Genomic DNA, 17684 nt, shown 5'->3' on the forward strand with positions numbered 1-17684 from the left:
AAATTCTATCAATTCTTTTCTTTCCTTGGAATTTCTGATACTAGTGGTCATATTAACAAGCAGAGAAAAAAGGAGAAAGCAAGAAATAATTCGAGCGCTGGTAAAATAATCTTCATTGCAGCAATTCACAATAGCATGTTATATATAGAAATAAGATCAGTCATTGTTTTCAAGCCTGCTAAATAAAACCGAACTCTTGGAATGGCATGCCACTTGACCTTTCTGGGTTTCACCAGCAGTATTTAACTGGTGCAAAGGGAACACACTTGCAAGTGTCTCCTGTTGACATGAGAGATTCTCCTGGTAGTTCACACAATGTTCAAAAGGCACAAGTCCCTTGCTTCAGAACGCAAGAAAGAATTATCTTCCCATGGAGCCACACGGTCCACACTGAAGAATGATATGAGAAATTTTCACTTTTTGTCGCAACTTATACTCTCAGCAGGGCCTCTCAAATCAATTCCAGCAGTTAAACATTCAAAGACTGCTCACTTTGAGGTTGAAATACTTGATGCTCACACAAGAAAGCAGATATGTATTGTGGATAAGGTGAGTTTCATTTATTTCTTTCAATTTCTCTTATCTGACCCAAAGATCATTGATCACTTCATTAAATGTTGGCAAACCTTTACTAAAAGATCTTCCAGTGTTTATTGCTAATTTTACGATGAGTAGAATAAATACTTTATACTTCATTTCAGTAGTAAATATTCACTGCATCTTTCATACTCAATTTAAATGGTAGCTAATAATTATTAGCTTCTGGATATCCTGCTGACATTTACCATGGTCAGGAGGTAAAATTTCCGGGGCTCAGCTTCTCAGCCTACATGACAAAAGGTCTCTAGGTTTTTCTCTTCATGCACTTCATTGCATGTTCAAATTATCATAAAGTTTTAATAGTGTTTGTAGAAAATAGTAAGCAAAAGCCACTGTTATGAAAAATGATACTTAGTGTATATGATAAAACTTAGTCATTTACAAATTATTTAGAATTGATTAAATTATCTTAAAAAATGCACATCTCACTTTCTATGAAAAGTTTACTTATTTCAAAACCACGGTGTTCAAGGTCCTAAAAAGAGTGTCTTGCTTAATATGTTACCCATGTGTATTCATATCACAGATGTTTCACTAAGAAAAGATAAAATATATACTTCCTAGGCTAGAAAATTAACACACAAATATATGTGTACACTGTAGATATACATATGTATGTACAACATTCCAAACATTTTCAGTTTCTCAAAAGTTTAAAAATACACCAGTGGTTAATTTGTTATCAGAAAGATTGATATTTTTAATAAAAATAAACCTTGATTTATTTTACTTTACAGACTAGTTAAATAAGTTTTTTGCTGTTGTTCTAAAACTAAAATTTAACCACCGATTTTATTTAACTATACTTTCACTGTGATTCTAGATAAGAAGGAAAGAGAAGAAATTGTTTCCTGCTTTTAATTGCCAAGGTCATATATACTTTCTTATTTAGTAATTATAATGCTATGACCAGCCTATTGGTTGGGTGATATTAACTTTTATTTACAGATGAAAAATGAAAGATAGAAAAACTTTAAGAAGTTTGTACAGGTCAAGGTGAAGTATAAGAGATTCAAAATCATTTCCATGCGACTCTAAATCATATTCTTTTTCTATAGCATCACTTGGGCCATATATAAATGATGAATATTTATTACATATAATAGAATTTTAGCTTATGAATTTCATGCGTATTATAACTTACCTCTATTTTAGTGTCTCAATAAAGTTTTTCTATTTTTTATATCAGACAAGAATAAGACAAATCTAAAAAAAAAGATAAAGTTATTCAGAAGTTACTGATGTTTGCAGTATCTCAATATCAAAAACTCAAAACTTATAAGAAAAATATAATTAAATCAAGGGGAGAAAGGCAATGGAGGGAATGGATATTAAATTGGTCAAGGACTTCTAAAGACCAAGATACCAAAATGAGACTGGTTATTGTGTTCTTTTTTATATGTGTCTAAACCTTGACACAAAATCCACCTTAAAGTAATGAGGAACTGGTGGGCTCCTAATTATTTTCCTCATACATTTAAATTTTCTGTTATTAAGATTTTATGTGAAGCTAAGACATGGAGCTTTATATTTCCATGTTTACATTTCTAGCTAAATGGTGAAAAGTTTAAGCATGCAGAAAGCCAACATTATTTAGAGATAAGAATTTTGTTTAGGAATCTCATATTTGAACTCTAAGAGTCCTGGTGTTTGCATCTCCAGTGGCAAACCCTTAGGGAAACTCAAAGGCTCAGTAGGGGATTAAGTCGGATTCCTCGCCAGCCTTCATTGCACAATCCACACCCTGTGGTGTGCAGCTTACTACATCCAAATGTTTGACTTGTCATTGAAACTGAATTTTGTTTTGTCTTGTTTCAGTTTTGTAATTTGAGAAATTGTCTCATAATGATGGCAAGATTTCTAAAAGAACAAAACACCAATTACTTTACATTTTTTTTGTTTCACGATTCCTAGCTGTGCAAATTTGTAAACATGAAAAAATTGCTTTTGTTTCTTGTTGAAGATATTGTTTTTCTTAGACAAATTAACAGCTATATTAGCAGTAAGGTCATGTTAAGTGCCTTTCACTGCACTTGGCTACACCTGGTCTACAAAAGCAGTGTTGCTTATGACTTCGTCCCTGTCTTTCAGTAAGTACTGTGTTGTTAAGTAGTAAAAGTTAAAGGGCATGTACTTTGGAACCAAGCATATCTGGATCAAACCCCTGCCACATCAATCATATCTATCAAGGCACAGGAAAGTCACTGAGCTGCTGATCCCCAGGACCTTTATTTAGAATTTAGGTTACTAAAATCTATTTTGTGAGCTTGTGGTAGAAGTAGAAATAATATGTGTAACATGCTTTGTAGAGTATCTTAAACATAATAGGGACAAAATAATCTTTTTAGTTTTAATAATCTTTCAGAGAGATAAATTTAATGTGCATAAACATTCAAAAAAAAATGTGACGAACTTTGTGATATCCACACAGAATTTAAATTTGACTTCTTGATAACTATCCATTGACATGATTTGTTATAATGCTTAAGTTAGATGTAAATTTTCAAATACCTAGAGTGGGATGTACGTATTTTAGTAATATATGCTAAGCTCTGGTAGAAATTGAGTTTGCGTCTAGATATATCTAATTTAGTTCATATAGTTTAAATATAAATTACAATTACATTTAATTTAAAATTAAATTTAAAAATAATTTAAATTCACAGTGGACAAAGTACGTACTCAAGAGATTCATGAGACCAAAACATTGAGAAAATTCCTCGGATTAAAGAAAATATACTGAATCATGTTCTCCAGCTTCTGTCCCATTTCTCTCATTACTTTCATCATGTTCATATCATCTGTCCACGCTTCTCTTTTCTCATTCTATCCTAAACCCTCTCCATCCAGGCATTTGCCTCCATCACTTCTCAGAATACGAACTTGCCGAGGTCACCAGTGAGGCAGTGGTAAATACCCTGCTAAATCCAAAGGTCAATTCTCATGCTTTATCATACTCAGTGTATCAGCAATATTTGCACTGTTAAGCACATCCTCTTCCTTAAAATACTTTCGTTATTTGAGCTCCAGGATTATACACACATTTTTTTTTAAACCTTCTTTATTGGCTTCCCCCTTTTCTCTTACTTCTTCTTTATCATCTGACTTATTATGTGTGGATTGTCAACAACTCTGTCATCAGAACTTCTCCCCACCTTTACTCATTTACCTTACTGAGTCTTGTAGCCTTAAGTATCATATGCCTATCGATGACTCATAAACATGTAACTGCAGCTTATCGTTTTCCTCTGAAATTGCAAATCCCTTTATCTATTTATCTATATATGTATCTATCTACATCTATGTATGTATGTATGTATCTATCTATCTAACTAACTAACTGTCTAGCTATCTCTCTGGCTATCTATCTATGTATGTATCTATCCATCTACCTATCTATTTGGATGTTTACTAGACATCTCAAACTTAGTATATCTAAAACTGAGCACTTGGTCTTCCCTCCAAATTTTTTCACAGAGTTTTCCAAGTCACTAAGTGGCAAATATATCTTTCCAATAGCTCAAGCCAAACAGCCGCATCATGACTCATCTTTTAATCTCACACGCCACATACAATCCATCTTCACAGTGATGTCTTCAAATATATCCATACTTTGACACTTTTTCAACACCTCTACTGCTAGCACTCCTCAATCTTTCCTGCTCTTGTCCTTAGCACCTTCAATATGTTCCCTAGATAGCAACCAGAACTCACCTCTTAAATCATGTCAGATAATATCATTCCCCACTCACAACCAGTCAACATTTTCCTTTAGGTCTTTACTTAACTGTCATGTTTTCCTTGGGACTTTTCCTGACTACCTATTTAAAATTGCCAAGTCTGTCAATTTTCTCTAATAACCTTCCTTGTGCTATTTCTTCACTAGTACTTATTACCTTTTTCATTTTGTTTATTATTTGGCCTACCCCTAGAATACCAGTTTCACAAAATCAGGGATTTGGGACTTTTTTCACTCCCATATTTTCAACATTTAGAATAGTGCCTGGCCCAAAGAAAGTGCTTACTAATATGTATTGAATAATTTGATGCTTGTTTAAGAGGTATCTGGATTTGACAATGCACTCATGTTTAGGAGTGCTAGTTTTGGGGTGGAGGAGTATGATATTTGAAAATACTTTTTATTTTTTTCTAAATCAAATTATCATTGGAATAAATGTAAATGTGTTTACAGAAAAAGACATTTAATTAAACCATTTCACCGAATGCCCAAATTCCTCCTGGCTTGCTCCCAGCAACGATGTACAGAATTTAACTTCATATTCATGTATAATTTATTAACAGATAGTGATATTCTGATTACAAAAGCTAACAAACTTTTCATAAAGAAGACAATGAAAATGGAAGAGTATTTATTTAACTAATTTACTTATTTCCTATGAATGATTGAAATAATGCTACTAAAAGAATGATAAGATGGAGAGCAGATTTAAAATATATTGTTAAATATCATTCTTAAGTATTTATTGGAACATCAAAAATATATAGGAAAAATAAATTTAAAAATTTAACAATGAATTATTTCTAGTTGCTAACTGTCCTTGTCTCACTTCTATTTTACAAAATGTCAGAAGCTTATCTTGTGATAAGTAGATGATTCAAGAGCATGGCCAGAACTCTTAAAGCTAGAGTTGATAAATGTTTCCAATATCATCCCATTCTTTTTTCTTTAGACTTTTCTCCAAGGAGCTTGACCTCAAGAGCCCTCTTTCTCCTATTGTTTTACTTACTCTACGTCAAAACTCTCAAAAGCTTTCAAAAGACTTCCTACAAATAAAAGAAAGCACTCAATAATTCTCCAATCCTTCTAGTGGTAAAAATACCAGTTTTCACCAGAAAGCAGTAGAGAGAATTATACAGGATTATATAACTGCATAAAAATTGTACTTTTAATACTTCAGTGAGAAATTTTGAGAACTGTTAATTTCTGACGTTGCTACTTTTAATATTTTATCTTGAGGATGCTACTTAGCATATTTATGCCTCAGTCTCTTCATCTGTAAAATGAGAATGGTTCTGCTTTAAAATGGCTTCCTGGTAGTTTTCAGAATTTCATGCATATGCAAATGGAAATATCTTCCTTTCGTTCCATTACTCTTCTTCTTCCTCCTCTTTCTTTTCTTTTTTTTATTTTATCTTTTCCTCCTATGTCCCTCACCTCTTTCTCCCATCCCTGTCCCTTTTTTCTTTCCCTCCTCCTGAGCCCTCTTCTTCCTATTTCTTATTATGTAACATGATATAATAGAAAACTTAGAACTTTGGATTCAGAAAGCCCAGAATTTCAGTATAAATCTGACTGATTTTCTTCTCCATAGACAAAGTCCAAGAGCTCTCCTCCTTATTGTCCTTTTCTGTAAAAGGATTTAGCAGTCATTATCCTTCCCCTTTACAGAGGAAGAAATGGTGGCACAGAGTTGAAATAAAGAACTTAGTGGATGTTAGAACCAAGGTTTGAATCTAGCCAATATACGTTCTGTGTCTTGCTCTTAACTATTATACACTACCACTTGACGGATATTAATGACTTCTATTAGCCAAAATTCTCATGTTCTGTTTAATTTCATGGTTGGGATGTCTGATTTCCCATACAGACAATGTATTTCAGAACAGAAGTGCTATTTTTGTGCATGTGTGTGTAAGGAAGATTGGCCTTGAGCTAACATCTGTTGGCAATCTTCCTCTTTTGGCTTGAGGAAGATTGTCACTGAGTAAACATCTGTGCCAATCTACCTCTACTTTATATGCAGGATGCTGTCACAGCATGGCCTTATGAGTGGTGTGTAGATCTGCACCTGGTATCCGAACTCGTGAAACTTGGGCTGCCTAAGCGAAGTGCACGAACTTGATCACTACACCACTGGGCTGGCCCAGAGAAGTGCTGTTTTTGAAGGATGTCTACATGCCCTTCCATTTGAGACAAAGGAAAGCTCTTTAACACTCTTTCCATGTTGTATATCTAGACATACAATATCGTTAGTTAACACTCAAACGTAGAAATTAAAAATATTTTTAAAGTCCCTTTAACAAATTAAGAACAAAATGTGTTCAAAATGTTTACATCATTAAAAACTACAAAATTGAGATGAAAGGTTCCTTCCAAAAGAGGTAATTAATATGATCATTTTTAGTGAACACAGAGGAGCCCCAAAGCCCACCCCTATTCTTTGGATGTACTTGGGAATTCCTTAGCACAGCATGCAGTTATAATTCCGAAACAATCAGTGTACTTTGTTTAATATTATCTCCCCTGACTTAGATTTCTTTCAGAAAAGGTATACCTATTGTCTTAAACCAATATACAATGTCATGAGAGGCAAAGTGGTGCAATGGTTTATGCTCTGAAGTCTGACATATTTGTGTATGCAGTTGAGATTTGCGAATTATTAATGCTTTGTCATCTTAATATGTTACTTAACTACTCCGATTCTTGGTTTCCCAAGAAGGATAAATACAAATCAAAGTAGAGTAAATATCTACCTCTAAGGAGTATCTAAAGATTTTATATTTTTTCTATGTAGAAGGTAGCACCACATTTGCGACATGGCTAGTTTTCTGTAAATGAATGTTATATTTTAGGTAGTGGCAAAACATTAAAAATATTATTCTGCTGAAGTGGGAAAATAATTGAATTAATACTTTTCTACTATGATTGCAAAAATTTAGGCATTTTTGGTGATAGTCATTATTATCCTTTTCTAAAATGATTAGGAAGAATTAGAATTAGAAAGCATAGTCACAGGAATCATCTTTGTAGCATCAGTTTCTAGCATTCTATATTCAACTCATACTCCAAATAATATACACTGGTTACTCATACCACGATATACCATAAAAGATGCCAGTGGATATATAAGCATTGCATTAGTGTAATAGTAGAGAAAAAATTATACTCTAGAAAACTATTCACGAATACCATTTACAAAACAAATATAGAACTTTTGTCTATATTTTTCCATTTTCCAAATATATCACCATGTAAGAAAACTGTTTTTGTTTATGGTTAAGCTATAAAGAAGTTATTCTATCTCCTAATATATGAGAAGCAATTATACTCCATTTAGAAGGTCAACATAGATGAATAAGTTTTAAAGGATGCGTCTAGAAAGAGAAGAGTTTAAATTTACCAGATTCAGTGGTTCTCCAACTCTCTATTTTGACATTTTATAGTGTCACAATCAAGTATTTATTAATTCAATAGATATTTGTCCAGTGCCCCATTAGGTGTTTGAGATAATGCATGAACTCAAACAGATGCAATTTTGATCTTCATAGATTTTATCCTCTCCTGTGGAAGACGGTGTAGAAGTAATTTTAGGTGCAAAGATATCTACATAGTGAGAGGTAAAAGAGGGTAATTTGGAGTGGCAAACAAAGGGAGATATCTTAATCTGTGGAAAAAGAAAGCTTCCTAGAGAAATGATCTTTATATGTGGCCTGGATAGTGAGTAGGATGAAGTTAAGTAGAGGGATATGATAGACAATTAGGAGACAGAAACAACAAGACATGTTTGGTTGTCAGAGTTGAGGGAAAGGGAGAACACAAGCATGATGTCAAATTGTTGAAACAACTCCAGATCTTGAGGATGGTACAATTTACTGAATCATTTTTGTGGCGTTTTTGTTTGCCTTCTTATTTTTGGTGAAGACAAGGAGAGAGGCAGGTTGGAAGAAGCACTTTTCATTCATTTTAAATTAGATATATTTGTGAGATATCCAAATAGAGATAACCAGTAGGCATCTGGGTGTGAAGACATAGAGCTGAGGAGAGTCACCATGGCTGAGTATTTTGATATGGGAATTGAAAACATATAGGAGTTCCTTGAACTCTCAGAGTAGGAAAGATAAAATTTGGAAATAATAATATGATGCATAAGAAGAAAAAAGAACCAACTACAGAAGGCTGAGAAATTCCAACATGTAAAGGTCTTACAGAAAGGGAGATAGAAAAGGAAAATAAGGAGAAGTTTCCAGAGAGCTAGAAGAAATATGAGAAATGTTACACCACAGAAGTCAAAGAAAGAACATTGAGGAAGAGATCAGTAGCAAGGTTTCTGGGCTAGTGTGATCAAGTCTAGGGAGTGACATTGCGCAATGGAGCAAACAGAATAGGTGGTATGGTTGGGACCCATGATAGAGGGCCTAGGTGCCTTGCTAAGGCATCTGGACCTTTTCTTTTCTTTCAAATTAGGGGGGTAATATTTCCTGATCTGCCTTTCCAAAAATTAAATTTGCATCCATGTGGAAGATGGAATGGATAGTAGAAAGACTGAAGACAGAGAATTCAGTAAAACTGAGAAGTGAATCTTTTGTCAGCCCGTTCAAGACCGCCATATTTGGGAGGCAACCTGATATCATGGATCTGCTCAGGCTTTGAAGATACTCAGCTACCTCTCACACTTAACCAGCTTGTGACACTGGGCAATGTCCTTGTGTTCTTTTCCCTTATATTTTATTGGTACAAGTTATCTCATTGTAGGCACCTGAATAAATGTGATGTTCCATAAGGAATTTCTGTAAGGAAATGACTATGGCCCAGAGCCTTGATTAAGCAAGATAGAGCTAACAAATTAAAATTTACAAATTATTAATAGCATGGAAATTCTCAAATCAATTAAATATATTAAAGAACTATAAAACGAAGGCACCTGGGGCACATGTCTCTGTCAGGGTCCATGGATAGAGTGTGGTGGGTTTCCCAGTCTAAGGCCTGATTCGTCAGTTTAAACCAAAAGAGAGGGGTTTGGTAAGCCCCACGTGGTTCTTACTGAAGGTGCACATAAGGAGAAGGCACTGGGAGGCAAGGGAGACTGTTGATCACAAGGGCTGTTGGGGAAGTCATATCAGGAACGTGCATTTACTTGTGACTGTTGATGCTATTTACGGCATGTGCTGCATGAGGGGCTAGTGTCAGTTTAGGGTTACTGCAGGCCACCTGGTCAAACAAAACTGATGTTTGATTCCAGGCAAAAAGCAATACCATGGTGTAACTTAGCCAAACTCTTGACAAAACCTACAGATGTGCATGCTGTACTAATGGTTTTAAAAAGTTCACGATGTAGGAATTCTTAGTTCTTTCATGATCTAACAGTTCAAACAAAAAAGATAGAGTGTGCTTACATAATATATTTCTGGGAAAAAGTTTCCATTCACCCTTTTCGTGCTTTTGTTTGATTCTTTTTTCTAGAAATTAAAGGAGAATTGTATTATTGGCTTATATTTTGTCGTTATCAACATTTTATTGCTGTTTTTTGGTAATCTGACAAAGAACTGTCAAAATCATTACCTGACTTGCTGCTGTGATCTTAGCGTGTACTTACATATAATGCAAGTTTTTTGTCATTGTTCCTTTTACTGACCTGAGTGCTCAAAGTTTTCTAGTGACAACTTTCTTTCCTGAGCCTATTCCTCATAAAATTAGGATTTAACACGAGCGGTAATTTAAGTCAATGTTAAGAAATAAACATTCTGTTATTTTATATTTTGAATTATGTAAAAGCTTCAGGGAAAGAGGTCTGAAGGAGCAATACTGCAGCAAGTGGAAACTGATATTTATATCTACATTAAGGCTCTTAATATCCTCATACCATATGTTTGTGGGTACAAATTTGTGCTCCCTGAGGTCTTAAGTTAGCATTATTAGAAGTAGAGTAGTGGTAAAATTTATACTTTTGCTAGAATTTGTGCAATGATATGGCATCTAAGCTCCATACAGTCCTAAATTATGCATGGATTTACATATATTTATATTACATCTTACTTTCTGCTGTGAAAACTATGCTTTTTTCTTGGCTACCTGAGAAGAGCTCAAAGGCTTAGCAGCAATCATCGTTTGAAGGTGATATTTCCCTTAAAAAGCTTTGCAGTGATTCTTATCAAGTACCTATGAGAATATCTTGCAGGGGCACAATCCTAGAAGATCAGCTGCCTTCCTTTTCCCTCCCTCCTTCCTTCCTTCTTTCCTTCTCTCCAGCTTGTTTTTTCATTGAAGAATACCAATCTTCCAGTTGTTGGCACGGTTATAGACAATGGGAACACCAGCATGAAAACCAGACAAAACCAAACAAAATATGCTCCCTCCTCTTCAAATGTTCACAGCATTGTGATGAATAATCACATATAAATAGCCCAACGCAGATAATATAATACAAGCTTGAAGAAGTCATGAACGAGGTGCCAACTGAGCCCAAGTGGATTATTTTCTTTTCTGCTGAAGAAATTGAGAGCAGCTTTAGAAATCTCTTCCAGTTACAAACAGTCCCAGCACACTGAAGGATCATCAAGGGGGATCTCTAACAGGAAAGGGCAATCTCCTAAAGTAGAAATTATTTCCTCTGAATGTCTTACATCCTCGGCCTTCCAGGTTTTGAGTGAAGGCATTTTGCTCTGGAAGCCCCTCTGGAGAATTTAGGAAGGAAGGTAAAGATGAATTCCCTTCCCACTTAAGAGTTTCAAATGTGCAAACTTTTCAGGCTCTGTACCATTCGTATATTATATTTTATTAGTTGATTTTTAAACTGCCAGTCATCAAGTAATTTTCAATCCCTGTTGATCTGCTGGGATTCAACTGAGTAACCTGAGCCCACGAGTCTGTCACCATATAAAGCCTGTGAATGCCGCCCTCATGTATTTTCCTATGAGAAGTGAGTTCTCTTTTAGATAGATTTATTAGGAACTACCTACTACGTCTAGATAACAGATATTTTATTTGAGAATTGATCTTACTCTTTTTGTTTTTTTTTTTTAAAGATTGGCACCTGGGCTAACAACTGTTGCCAATCTTCCTTTTTTTTTTTTTCTGCTTTATTTCCCAAACCCCGCCCCAGTACATAGCTGTATATCTTAGTTGCAGGTCCTTCTAGTTGTGGGATGTTTGATGCTGCCTCAACGTGGTCCATGTCCGCGCCCAGGATCCGAACCCTGGGCCGCTGCAGCGGAGCACGCGAACTTAACCACTTGGCCATGGAGCCAGCCCCCGATCTTACTCTTAAATCAAAGAATGCTGTACCTCTGCCTTCTTATAAACTCAACATTCTTAGAAAATTTTGGGAAAAGAATGAATAATTACCTGTCCTTTTTCTTATAGAGTTTAAGTTTTCTCGTTACACATTTTTACTGTCTCCAAAATAAACATTTAATATTACTTCATGTTTGAATGTTTCTAACTTTGTAATTACTGTTATATGATTTTTTAAAAATCAAACTGTAATCAGCGATTTCTTTTGGCAAACATTTGGTGAATTACTGGCTGTCTGAGTCCTTTATTTGTCAATAGTGGTCTGTGCGCCACTGAAAATTGATGTATTATCTTCTTTTCATAAATTTCATTCAATAAAATTCTGTTATAATCTGAATTTAATTTAATCAGGACTTTAACACAGAATCCTGAGGCAATCTTTCAGAGGATATGCTACTCTTTTTTTACAGATGGGAAAATTTCAAAAATCTGTCATTCTAAAATTTCTGAGAAATCACCTGTATGTTAAGAGCTATTTTATGTAGAGTTCTTTTAACTCTTGATATGGTAAGAAAAACATAAACAGCAGAAACAGCTACAACCCTGAGCAGCTGATTGCTAAAATCAAATCTGCTTCATTTCAAAGTGGGAAGAAAAAATGAAATAGGTTTTTTTATAATTATAAAAAATAGATCCAGAAATTTTCTTATTCACTTTTACTTTTCAATCAGCATTTCTGGCATTGTATACACATGATCTTTTCTTAGGCCTTTGTTGGTAATAGAATCCTTCTAATGTAAGTTATTGGTCCATGTATGTCATAGCTTAAGTATGTAAGTACAATTTGGCTAGAATAACTCATTTTCAAACTAACTGTTCTTGACACTATCCTGTGCTATACTAGAGAAAAATCTGGAGTCCAAGTTTAGCTTTGTTTCCCTACACAAAGACACCCATTTCCCTTCTGTCTGATTAGATGTCTTCTAATTTCTTGCACCACTCGCCATCTCGTCGGTCCTAAAAGGAGGGGCCAATGTGTGGAGTTCTATAACACATAATGTATCTGTGATAGAATGTGCAAGTTTTTTCAGGTCTGCCCATGCTATTGCCTCACAGTTACTCATTTGGGAGGTTGAAAAGGCCAAGACTCAGTAGGTGATTGCAAGAGGTCAAAGTGTCCCATCAGTAGAGAATTCACCTGTGGAGCTAATTCTTTAGTCAGTCACCTTAGATAGTTCATCAAGCTGCTGGCTTTCCAGAATCTCGTTCTTTTTGTACTACATCCAATCAATCAATAAATCATTTTATTCTAGACTCAGTATATCTCTGCACTGAACTATTACCATCCTCGTTTAAAGCACCATCACTTCTAACATACCGACTGATCTACGAGCCTTCCCTGAACACCCACAGTATATGTAGCAAAACAGAATAAACATACTATAGTTCCTCTCAGATGTAGGTACAAGCACATATAAGTTCCACAATATCACCAGGTGAAATAGAATTCAAAATTTGTTATTACAGGTGAAATGGTTTTGTTATGGCATTATCATTTTAATTGTTACCTGCAGTCTGTTCAATTTACAGAAGCCAGATTGATTCTTTTAAAACCTGAACTATATCATGTCACTCCTCTGATCAAAACCCTCCAAAAGCTATACACCTTACTCAGGAGAAAATCCTAGCTTCTCTTCCACATTCTAAAAGTTTATGTGTTATTTCCACACCCTCATCGCTCTGGTCATGTCTTTAACCCCTCTGTCTCCAACTCACTCTGCTCCAAGCACACTGGCCTGCTTGCTGTTTCCCAGACACTCTTGATGTGGTGATCCCTCAGGGTCTCCATCCCTGATGGTACTTCTGTCTAGAAGAATCTTCTTCAAGATATCTGCATAGTTAGGTCCCTAGCTGAGGCCTGTGCTCATATATCTTTACCTTCCTATCAGAATCATACTTCTCTCCATCATTCTGATCTCTTCCTTCCTTTATATTTTCTTCTTTGAACTTACCCTCAGATATAGAATATATATATTTCTTTATTGTCTGTCTCATTTCTTCTAGAATATCAATTCAGTGTGTGCTTTAGTATTTTAGAAAGTGGGATTCAGGTAGAAGACTGCTCGTATTTAACTCAGCTCTGCTGCCTATTGTCTGTGTGACAGAGCACAGATCCCAACAGCTAAGCGCATCAGTTTCCACGTTGTCAGCTGGGGATGATAACAATACTTAACTCTGGGTTGTTGGGAGTATTAAACGAATTAACCGTTTAGAAGAGCACTTGGTACATAGAAGACATTATATAAGTGCTGGCTATTATTTTAAAACAGAGTAAAATTTTGTGCATGCGCGTGTGTGTGTGTGTTCCCACTCCTTTATGCATGGTACATAGAACAGTTACTGGTGCATAGTTGGAGCTCACTTAATATTTTTGAATCAAACAACAAACTCTCATACTTATTTATCATATCATATTTGTTTAGCTTGGATCCTTTACGTAATGATTGATTTGTATTTTATTACAATGATCAAGTTTGTGTTAAGATCTAAGATATAATGCTTGGAATAGATATTATGAGCCGCAAGACATATCCAGACAGTGAAGACTTTGTAAACATTTTTTATCCATTTAGTTAACACCAGTTGTGTACCTTTAGAGAGACATTTGTATTTCATGGATGCAATTTCCTCTTTTAAAGAGGCTCACTGATACGTACTTCATAAGATTGTTTATAATGGTCAAGTGACTCTTTGTATAGATTCTAAAGTATTTCCTGCTATATGGTAAATACTCAACAAATTTTCCTCTACCTCCCATCTCCCCTTTTTTCTCCCTCCCACTATATGATGTAGCTTGGCTGTTGTATAAGGTTTGAACCAGGCTATTTGCGTTCAAAGTCCATCCTTGTAGCTTATTAGCTGTGTGACTTGGGTAAATTACTTAAGCAGGCTGAGTCAGAGTTTTCTCTTCCATAAAATGAAGATAATAATATATCTTCAGTATGGTGTGTGAATTAAATTATTTAGTAAAGGTAAAGCTCTTGGAATAGTGCTGGACTCTTAAGCACTCAGTGATGTTAGTTATGACTGCTAGCATTATTCTTAATGGTATCCAATGCTATTTCTATATCATGTATTAACTTAAAATAAAAATGAGACAAATAACTTAATTAAAACGTAAAACCAGCTAGCAAACTCATTTTAGTGATGAAAAATTCTAGTCCATATCAAAGTAATAGATGATAGTATATAGTATATATCAAGCATTGAAACTGATCGAATTTACAGGATATAGTAACATTTAATTTCTTTAGAGGTCCATAGTAGTTATATTAGCACACTTTATGTTCAGAAGAGCAGAGGAGGAACTCCTTATCTGTGTCATGTTTTTATCTCTGTTTCCTGTCACATTTATTGATAACACTTTTTTTCCATTTAAAACTGTCTTAATTGGGACTATCAACTCTATGGTTACCTTTTCTGCATTTAAGGCTGTGAGATGAATGCACTCTGGACACTTATGACCTGCACAACTACTAGAGATTAATTTTTCTACTTTTGAAAGAGATCAATAAAAGTTATTTAAAAATGTTACTAGCATAACAATGAGGAGAATGATGCTGTTATCATGCCTGTTTGTTACCATTTCTAAACCACGAGGAACAGAGGCTAGGCTACCTGCCACATGCGGTGGGGAAGGAGGTTTGATTATTATTTGCATTCATTTTATGGAGACTGTACTTAGCAAGTGACATTGCTGTTGGAGGTAACTTTATAATTCATGCAACAAAATAGTTGATCTTACATTTATTTAACATCTGATGAGCTGTCCATTTTTATTTCTCTCATGTGCCCAGGAAACTAATGTCCTTATCAAGGGTGGAAAGCCTATATCTTGTGTGAAGGAGAGAAACTGAATTATATTTTATATCCTATCCCCTCACCCTCAAGGAACCTAAATTTTCCAATTGCTATATATATATGTAATAATGTTTGAAATATATAGTATATGCAACATTATATCTATATATTTATATCTATGTCTATATATGTCAAGAAAGCAAAATAACATGCATGGTATATTCTTACTAAAGATGCAGAGAAAAGATGGGACTAGTGCCTGGCTTTATGGTCTTCTAGAATATTCTAGATAATAAAATAAAATTTTAAACGTTTTGGAGACTCTGAATTTATGAGCCTTAAAATCATTGTTGGTTCCCCAAACATCCATGGGCTGGAGGTGGGCTCTAGGAGAGCAGATAGCTTGTCTTTTAGCTCATAGACCTCTGGGTTAAATAGATACAAAATACCTCACGTCATTCAGTGAACTTGGATTTTGAGACTGATATCATGACTGTTAGGAATTTTGCTTCCATGAAGACACAATGTGTGTATTTTGAAAATGTAAAAGGCAAAGGACCAAATATTTGATGATCAGAAAGGTAGACTCTGGTAAATATTAGTGTTGTTTATTAAGGGGTTTTTGCTGGCTCTCACACAGGAACAGGGTTGTATTAAACTTGCCTACTTGTCTGAAGTAACTAGTTTTGTGCTGTGAAATATGGGTGAAAGGCATGAATTTATTTCCTGAGGGGAGCTGTAAGAACCGAATCTAATTTCACCACATTTTTTTTTTTAACTTCTGCCTTGGAAACAAGAAATGTTCCAAATGATGTCTGCTTTGTGAATATGGGTCCTAGAGTGAGGAAAATGCAAAGCAGGTCCTCCAGCCAATCTGATATATGTGTAATATGTGTGAAAAATAAGCTTGTATTGTTTTAAACTACTGAATTCTGCAGCAAAGCCTAGACTATTCTGACAGGTGCATTCAATGAAACTTGAATTAAAGATGAGTTTCATGATTTGGCAATTCATTATTAAAGATCCTTTCATCATTAGAAAAATTTATAACAGAGAGAGAGGGAGAACAGTTTTCTATATCATTGTCAAATTTTTCCTCTTAAATCTTCACATACATATCAACGTCATATGTCTTTCATTTAAAACTGTAAGGCAGGGCTAAATCAAACTAAAAAGCTTCTGTACAGCAAAGGAAACCATCAACACAATGAAAAGGCAATTTTTGGAATGGGAGAAAATACTTGCAAGCCACATATCCGATAAGGGGTTAATATCCAAAATATACCAGGAACACATACAACTCAATAGCAAAAAAATAAATAGCTCACTTAAAAATGGGCAAAGGACCTGCAGCTGGCCTGGTTGCATAGCAGTGAAGTTTGTGCACTCTGCTTCGGTGGCCCAGAGTTTGCAGGTTCAGATCCTGGCCTCAAACCTACATGCTCCTTATCAAGCCATGCTGTATATGTAGGCATCCTACATATAAAGTGGAGGAAGATGGGCACAGATGTTAGCTCAGGACCTATATTCCTCAAAAAAAAAAAAAGTGGGCAAAGGACCTAAATAGACACTTTTTCAAAGACACAAAAATGGCTGATAGGCATATGAAAGCATTCTCAATGTCACTAATCATCAGGTAAATGCAAATCAAAACCACAATGAGATACAACCTCACACTTTCTGGATGGTTATTATCAAAAAGACAAGAGATGATAAATGCTGGCAAGGACGTGGAGAAAATGGAACCTTTACAAACTGCTGGTGGGAATGTAAATTGGTACAGCCACTATGGAAAACAGTATAGAAATTCTCCAAGAAAATCAAAACAAGAACTGCAAAGAATAGATCCAGCAATCCCACTTCTGGGTATGTATCCAAATGAAGCAAAGTCATTGTCTCAAACAGATGTCTGACTCCCATGTTCACAGCAGCATTATTCACAGGAAACAAGATATGGAAACAACTGAAGTGTCTGTTGAATGGATAAAAAAATGTGGTATATATACAACAGAATATTATTCAGCCTTGAAAATGAATGAAATCTTGTCATTTGCAACAATATTGATGAACATGGAGGGCATTATGCTAAGTGAAATAAGTCAGACAGAGACAAATACTTCATGGCGTCACTTATATAGAGAACCAAAAAAAAGTTGGACTCTTAGAGAGTAGAAAAGTGGTTCCCAGGGACTGGGGATTAGGGAAAATGAGAGGTTGGTAAAAGAGTAAAAACTTTCAGTTATAAGATGAG

At 35.0% G+C, this 17684-nt stretch overlaps 1 protein-coding gene across 4 annotated transcripts in view; it reads left to right on the forward strand.

Annotated features, from left to right (window-relative positions):
* The first annotated feature begins 210 nt into the window (after positions 1-210).
* TECRL (trans-2,3-enoyl-CoA reductase like) overlaps positions 211-17684 on the forward strand; it is a 97886-nt gene continuing 80412 nt past the window's right edge. For 2 of the 4 annotated variants that reach the window (XM_070612820.1, XM_070612819.1), the window contains exon 1: positions 259-549. In XM_070612820.1, the coding sequence (XP_070468921.1) occupies positions 316-549 (234 nt within the window). In that variant the 5' untranslated portion in view covers positions 259-315. Of the gene's footprint in view, positions 550-17684 lie in introns of all 4 variants that reach the window. The other 2 variants (XM_070612818.1, XM_070612821.1) reach the window with 2 other exon arrangements.

The sequence above is a fragment of the Equus przewalskii genome, chromosome 3 (assembly GCF_037783145.1).
Source record: "Equus przewalskii isolate Varuska chromosome 3, EquPr2, whole genome shotgun sequence".
Lineage (NCBI taxonomy): Eukaryota > Metazoa > Chordata > Mammalia > Perissodactyla > Equidae > Equus > Equus przewalskii.